The following is an 8,124-nucleotide window of genomic DNA, read 5'->3' as shown; positions in this document are numbered from 1 at the left end:
ATTAATAAATGAGAAAATGAATGTGACTTTTTGAGATGTTTTTTGTAATTAAGGGAGTTACTCTAGTGTTTTGTGCAAAGCCCACAATATATTGGACTGCTCCATTGGTCATGTGACCACAGAAGCTGTGGTTTGTGCCCGTCATCCTTATAAGCAACAACATGGCACAGAATGCAGAAAGAAAAATTTAGTATTTTTAACTTTGGACATAAAAGTTGTTACTCAGTTAGTTTTTGATACCATTTGTTTTTAGGATAGTAAATAATCTGATTGAGAAATAAAAAATTCTAATAGAAAATTAAAAGTAAAAAATAACTGATATTGTATCAAGTCTTTAAAGTGTGGTATCACCTAAATGCCCGAGACAAAGATTCTTGCAACACGGAACATCACGTCCAGGGTTGCATGTTTGAGCTTCTGAATGAGTAAAGGGCAGATGTGCAGCCAACCATTATTAGAGCTGACAATGGTTATATCGTTCTATTTTTACCTCTTTCCCAGCATCGCATTTTTACATTTTTTTCCCTCTTCTTCCTCTCCACTGTGCTCTTGTTTCAGTCCGAGCTTGCTGCTGCTGCTGTGGGTCATCCTACCCTTTACCTCCGCCTGTATCCCATCTTTGATCCCTTCTGTGAAGGCGTTATTGTCCATTATCAGCACAGATAAAGGGTGGCCAGCTGCAGAGCGTGCGCTGCTATTGCCTGAGCATGCCACCTCAGCGCTCGAGTCTCAGAAAGCAGCAGGCACCTTGTGGGAAATAGATGTCAGACCATGTTCGGTTGCTGCAGACTTTTCCATTTGCTCCAGCCCCACTCTGTTTCTCGCACTCGTCGTCTTTTATCCACTGCATTGATTTCACTTGGAGTCCATGCACAATCTGTGTTCATTGCCGTGTGCTCCCTTTCACATTCACTCTTACCTGAAAATTCTACTTATCTAACATTCAGTTTCCTTTTTAAGGATTTTAGCTAATCGGACACCTTTACCATGCTTTTCAAAATGAATGCGGGCATAGCGATGTCTGTGTGCTCAGAGGTAAACACATGTGACAGAAATGCATTATGGGAGCTGGTGAACACAACAATCAGCTGATTCCATAATGTCTGTGTGAACGTACAAACTCATGCGGGCCTGAGCGGTTTCTTTCTGATCCATATGAATTGCCAAAAGGGAACACCGAGGGCTGAATGAGCCTAATCTGCTTGGATGTTGGTGAAAATGGATTACATTAGCATGTTTATACTTTGGTGCATATAGCTAAACGACACCGGAACACTCAGGAGCTCAATTTCAAAAAATGGTAGTGCAGTTTAGGGAGAAATAGAAATAGGAAGCTGTTTGTGGCAACAGAAGTTACTTTTTTTTCAACAATAAAAGCCGGATGAAGCTAAAAAAAGTTGGTTATAAAAGGAGTAAATCCAGGTGACTTAATGAGATTTAGAAGAAAGAGAATTTGTGGAACCAATTTACAAGATTTTTTGTTGCATATACTTACCCATATTTTTCTTTTTTTAAACAATGGAAAAAAGTTTTTCAAAACGTTTGATGTATCACTAATGACAACGAGCAGGGGCAGCAAAACTAGGCGATTGCCTGGGCCCCCCAACGCTCTGGGGCCCCAACCTGAACATTTACTGAAAGTGTCTCAAATTAATTTGATGCTCATTCTGTCACAATAAAACACCTTAAACCACTGAAAGGGCACAAGACTGATGATGTGAAAAGTGTTTTGTCTTCTTCTGCCTCCCTGCAGCAATGGAATATTCCAGTCCAGGGCCCAGCTCAGGTAAAAAGGGATTTTGGCGCCCCACCCCCACAACACCACCACCGTCTAAAACAGAAACAACGCAGCCTCCTGGAATATGTTGTAATATGTATACATTTGTTTTAATTCTCAAAACTTAAATAATAATAACTTAGGATTATTGCTTAGGATATAACTTCCGGGCTGCACGGTGGCGCAGTGGTTAGCGCTCTTGCCTCACAGCGAGAAGGCCCCGGTTCGACTCCCGGCTGGGACCTTTCTGTGTGGAGTTTGCATGTTCTCCCCGTGCATGCGTGGGTTTTCACCGGGGACTCCGGCTTCCTCCCACCGTCCAAAAACATGCTTCGTAGGTTAATTGGTGACTCTGAAATTGCCCCTAGGTGTGAATGTGAGAGTGAATGGGTGTGTGATTGAGGCCCTGCGACAGACTGGCGACCTGTCCAGGGTGTACCCCGCCTTCGCCCGTCAGCAGCCGGGTTAGGCTCCGGCACCCCCGCGACCCCGAAAGGGACACAGCGGTCAAGAAAATGGATGGATGGATGGATGGATATAACTTCCTTAAGGTGGGACACGAACCAGAGATTTTCTAATCTTGAGACAGACTGCACTGCCGTTCAATCTGTGTCTATAAGCATGTTAGGTTTTAAAACACGCATCTCCAGTGTTAAAGATTCAAGGATAGTGGGGAACAAAAAAAATACTAGATCGCCATTTTTCGACCAAAAATAAGAGTATTTTGACTGAATTGGAAGGCTGAGTTGAATTTCCAAGCAATTGGAATGTAGATAAACAGACAAACCTCTGCTTTCTGTACGTTTTTCGCCGTCGTCTTTACTTTTTGGTAACTGTTTTACAAACTTCAGCAAAAACTTCATTTTTTTCTGTGCTGCTATTGCAATGTTTTTCTGCACTAACATTTTGAATCAATGTCTTGCCGTCTGTCTCTTGGTTCTTGTTGCATAAAAGCAGAAAGCAGCTGCCTCTAATCTGTGCTGGTAAAAAAAGTGTTTTGAAAAGCTGGTTGATGATCCAATCTACTGTATGTCGAGTGAAGAAAAGACATATTTTTCAGAGTTCTAGTAAAAAGTCCAACTTAAAATGAATTAATGCTGTTAAACAGATAATAAAGTCTTAATAACTCACTCTGATCATCCTTTTATCTGTTTTCATTGTGTTCCTATTGTTTAATTAGGATTATGCCGTTTTTGGCCAAAATCTAAAAACGTTTGATTTTCTAGGACCTAATTTCGGCAGAGCAGCAATAGTTCATCAGAAATTCACCTCTGTTGTGGGCGAGGCTACTAGTGTGGAGCAACCCCACCCCCCTTACCCATCCCACTGCTGAGAGTTTTCTGATCAGGGGGATTGTGGCCCATTGTCTATGTCACAAATGGGCTGTTTTTTTAATTGCATTTTTTTTTGTCTGTTCCGGATTCTCAGCGATTTGAATAAGGAAATGCCCAAACTCAATCTTAAGCTTAATTTTTTCGCAATCATCAAAAAAATGCCACAAGAAACACAATTTTTTTATCACTTCTGTTCTTTGATTTATCAATCTAGATTTTAATTAATTATATATTTCTCATGTTGAATTTTGCAATAAATCTAATTAAATGTTTCCTTTAAGTTCTAGTTCTTCAGTTTCTTAAACTGGTCACATTATATATGCTTCAATCTCCCCAGCTGGTCCGGTTTCCTCATCAATTTTCCTACTTAAATTTTTAAATATTATTGTTTTCTGCATTTTATTATTAGATCTTAAATTATCTTCTCCACTTAGCAGACGTGAAAACTGACATGACCTCTGGTTCAAAGAATTCTGTGTGAAAATGTGGATTTCAATCACTTGCAAGGAAATTCTAGTGTGGTTCACTGCAGTATCAATGCAAGGAGGCTATAAAGGTGAAATGAGAAATATCACAACATAAAACAACCAAAAAAACATAAATAAATAAAAATAGTAAAATGTGTTAGTAAAGAAGATGTAGTAAAGAAATGAGGATTTTGATGGTTAAAGTACAAGCACTTTTTCCTTGTTGCTTGTTTTCTTTGTCCAGTTTATTTGGAGCAATACTGCCCCCTAGCAGGGAACCGATGTAACTGCAAGTGAAACAAAACAGCCAAATATAATGTATATTTTCGAAGATTTTCTTGAAATTATAATTGCGTCTGCAAAGCTTTTGTAGTATGAAATCACAATAAGTCTTTATCTTAAAGCCTTTGAGTCATTGGATTACTCTCCCTGTATTTTTTTGTCTTGTTATTCTGCTTTACATACAAAGTTGTGTTTTAAATAAATAATAATGTATTTAAATACCATGTCCTTAATGTCCTCGCTTTTGGAACATTTAGATTGTATATATCAAGTAGAATTAAGCAGCTTTCCTTGTCAAAAACATTCTTAATCAGAGTTTCATTAACATGTAATTTCAAACGAATAAAGTTCATGTATGTGCTTATTAATGATAATTTGTTATTTTAAAAAAAAACATGCCAGAAATGCCATATTTGCATTATTTCCAGGGCAAATTCATGTTTATCTTTAACTTAATTTCTATTGGTTTGCATGATTTTTTTATATTTAAAGAAAGCAAGTGCTGCATATGTGTTAAAAAAAACCCCGATTTGAAAATACATACTGTACATAATTGAACTTCTTTTAACTGGGCAGCAGAAATAGAAGGTGTAGATAAGTCATTTGGTTGAAAGTCAGCGACAGTGTGTGACTGCCATCTAGTGGACAACAAAGTCAAGACAAAAATATAGTATAAACAAACTTATACATTAGAGAAAATCAAAAAGGATAAAAAAAAATCAACTATTTTCTGCCTCGAAATATATAAAAAGATTTTTAAAAAAATGTATCAAAACCATTTTCCATTTTTGTCAAAAGCAGTTTGGAAAAGACATGAATGATCCACTCCACGATGGGTGAGACAGAAGGCATTGACTGCATGACGTGGACTCCGATAGACAACGCCGTCTCGTCTGTGAAGTCGGTGGTCAATCTGTTGAGAACTTGGATTAACTGCTATTATCGCCACCCTCTCACAGTGAAGCGTGGAGGAGGCTGTAACTTGACCTTGGCTCTTAATGGCTGTGTGACAATAGCGCTCCATCCCACTGGCCTGTCTGCCCCTCTGTTGTGTCTATTTATAAAGTCCAGATACGGTGCAGAGGTTACTGCGAGGTGTCAGTAAGTGCAGGGCGACAGAGGGACAAAGGGTGAGAATATTTGCTTCCGTTCTTCCAGCTGTCCACTAAAACTTTAATAATTGCTTGTATAGATAAGTAATTATACATTTTCATACTAGAATTCTACTAACCTGTCAAAACTGTAATCTTTGAATGTGCTTTTATTGTTAATTTTGTCTGTTTGTTTTGGAACTGCAAAAACTGTCTTTTTGCTACTTTCTGTGTTGCTTTTCTGAAGGGCAACATGCCAAAAGGCCATCATGAGCATTGTGACAAGTGTTTCAGCACTCGCTGTCAAGTCCTAGTCAAGACCTCCAGGTCCTGCACGGTCACCAGATGCCCCAGAAGCTGTGGTGCCGTCCTGCACGTGTGCAAACTGGAGGAGCACTCTCTTCTTTGTCCAAACGAGACAGTCCCTTGTCTCAACGCATTCTCCGGCTGCTCGATTACGATGCCGCGGAAGAAGCTGGCCAAACACTTAGAGGTCTGTCCTGCCAGCGTGGTTTGCTGCTCTCAGGAGTGGAACCGCTGGCCCGTTTCTGACACCAACGTGACCTTTTACCGGCGCGTGTCAGAAAAGCTTCAGTCAGACTCTGAGGCAGGCCTGGACGTCGCTCTGGCTCTCAGGGATCAAGCCCTGCTCTTTCAGTCCATCAAAATGAAACACGTTTTCCCTGAAATGATGGCGGAGGAGCTTCAGATGTCAGCTGCGGGAGAGCCGGCCTGCTCTTCAGACTTCAGTGAATTTACAGAAAATGGCTGTGCGGAGGAGAGAGAAGAGGAGAGATGTGATTTGGCAGAGAGCGGAGAAGTGGCAAGTCTTCAAAATTACAGCTCCTGGGAGAAAGTTTTCAGGAAGGAGATGGAGGGATGCAACCAAACTGTCAAAAACCTCAACAGGCAGGCAACAGGAAAGAAAGAGCAAGAAACGTCAAAGGATCGGGAGGAGATGAGAGATGACGAAAATGCGGTTGCTTCCAGAGGCACGAATGGTGTAACCGGCCTTGCTCCGTGGCAAGACGGAGTCCTTGATAGATTATGCAGAGAAGCCAACATCGCAGAATACAACATGTACCTGGTGCACAACGGCGCAATGCTGATTAACTTTGGCCAGCTGGCCGCATGCACGCCAAGGGAGAAGGATTTTGTTTACGGCAATCTGGAGCCGATTGAGGTCAAGACAGTCCGCACTTATAAAATTCCCACCAGCTTCAGAGCGAAACGCATTGACCTGAAGGATCCTGCGTGCAAGGCCAAGACCACACACCAATGTGTGGACACTGCAGATCTGGGCTTCTCAGTTGAGGATCTTCCAAAATCTGACGAGGTCAGCTCAACACTTCTGTGCTCCCTGGAAAAAGAGCTAAAGGGCCACATCATCTCGGCAAGTGGTTCATCAGACGGTCTCTACGAAGACGTTGGAACGCAAACGCACAGCTTTCCCTCCGCTCCCTTCAGAGCAGACGCATCTTTGGCAGATGTGGTCACAAACAAACATCCCGGCCTTCTCGTGAACGTCGAAGTCGAGTCCGTCACCAGGAGACACAACAGAACAAGTTCCGTCTTTAGCTACGAATGCGGCCAGTTCTTCCGCCGTGACGAGTTCCCGTCTCACTCCAGGAATGCTCACTGCGACATACAGGCCCAGCTGAACGGCTGGTTCCAGCAGCGCTGCCCTTTGGCATACCTCGGCTGCACTTTCACCCAGACAAGGTTTCACCCCGCGGGGCAACAAGCCACCATCAAATTTGACAAAGACATCAACGCCATGGCGCTCCAGCCACTCGTCCCTTCATCACTATGCGAAAGTGACACTGGAAGAAATGCCGCCCGAAATCCTGATGTCTTGAGCAGCCTGCCCCTGGAGATCCTTCAGAACATCGCGGCTCACCTGGACAGCTTCACGTTGTCCCAGCTATCCCTGGTTTCCCATCTGATGAGGGAAGTGTGCGCCAGTTTACTGCAGCACAGAGGCATGGTCTTCCTTCAGTGGACAAAAAAGACATATTCCCATGGAGGCACTTCCTGGAAATGCCATAAAAAAGTAAGCAACCTAAAGATTTCTTCTTATTTTTTCACAATTTTTATTCTGTGCAACCAGGGAGTAAAAACAAGGTCAAACCTCGGTATTAGCCCTAGTTCATTACCTGTCATCAGTATGTTATTTGCCATGGAAAATTCCCATCACTCCTGCAGCGTGTCAGCTGCTGCACTGACCTGTAAGCCCTCTCTGAAAATGTCATTTGGAATCATTTATAGCTCTTAACTTTAGCAGCAACTCCGTTTTTCCAGGTCTTTCTTTTTTTTAAATCAAGACTACCTGAAGCATCATGGGACATTTGAGTGCAAAGAGCCAAAGGGTGAAGAGAGACTCAATTTAATCTGATTACCTTTAATGTTTGACTCAAAATCCAACAGCAAAAAGGAAAAAGTGAGGTTTTGAGTCAGATACATTTTTAAAAATCCTATTTTTTTTTTTTAAAGTCATTATTTTTGATCATGTTTTTAGAATCAGAGGCATCAGGGAGGTATCATTTAAATAGCTGGATTGACTGGCCCGATACAAGTTAGAGGATTGGAGAAAAAAATCTTTTATGTTGTTTTACAGATTAGCCATACTCATGACTTTCTCCTCATTTGGCGAATATATGGGACATTTACTGGAACATAAACATGAAGGTCAGTCTGATGATTCAGCAGTAACCGCTCAGTTAAACACCATTCCTGTTTTATACTCTAAGGTTACCATTTGGGCGGTAGTTGTGTAGAGGTAGAGCAGTGGACTCCTGATTGGAAGGATCAGGTTTGGTTCCTAGCCTGCCCACCCATGTGTTGAAGTGTTGTTGGGCAAGACACTAAGTGAACCACAAATTCTTCCTAGTGGTTATATGTTGGCGTCAGTGTTCGGCAGCGGAGCGCCATCAGTGTGTGAATGTGGTTGACATGGGTGAACTGTGTTGTGACTGTAAAGCTTTGGGCCTTCTTATGCTACGTTCACACCAAACGTAATTCACGTGAAAATTTGCCCCTCTTTCGCCGCAAGGCAAATTCTATGCTTGCCACCTGTCAAAGAATGCGTTGACGCCTCAGCCGCGAGTGGGAGGAGCTAATGTTTTTATGCTACATGGAGCGGTGTCTGTGTAGGCCTATATCTCACTGTGTGT

At 42.0% G+C, this 8,124-nt stretch overlaps 1 protein-coding gene across 1 annotated transcript; it reads left to right on the top strand.

The window, feature by feature from the left end:
- The first annotated feature begins 4,994 nt into the window (after window positions 1–4,994).
- LOC112149402 (F-box only protein 40) lies at window positions 4,995–7,627 on the top strand. Its single transcript, XM_036215035.1, has one exon. The coding sequence runs from the start codon at window positions 5,205–5,207 to the stop codon at window positions 7,224–7,226; it is 2,022 nt and encodes a 673-aa protein (XP_036070928.1). The 5' UTR covers window positions 4,995–5,204; the 3' UTR covers window positions 7,227–7,627.
- Window positions 7,628–8,124: the final 497 nt, after the last annotated feature.

Source organism: Oryzias melastigma, linkage group LG13 (genome assembly GCF_002922805.2).
Source record: "Oryzias melastigma strain HK-1 linkage group LG13, ASM292280v2, whole genome shotgun sequence".
Classification (NCBI taxonomy): Eukaryota; Metazoa; Chordata; class Actinopteri; order Beloniformes; family Adrianichthyidae; genus Oryzias; species Oryzias melastigma.
Note: the sequence above shows the minus strand (reverse complement) of the source record. Positions and strands in the feature narration are given on the sequence as shown.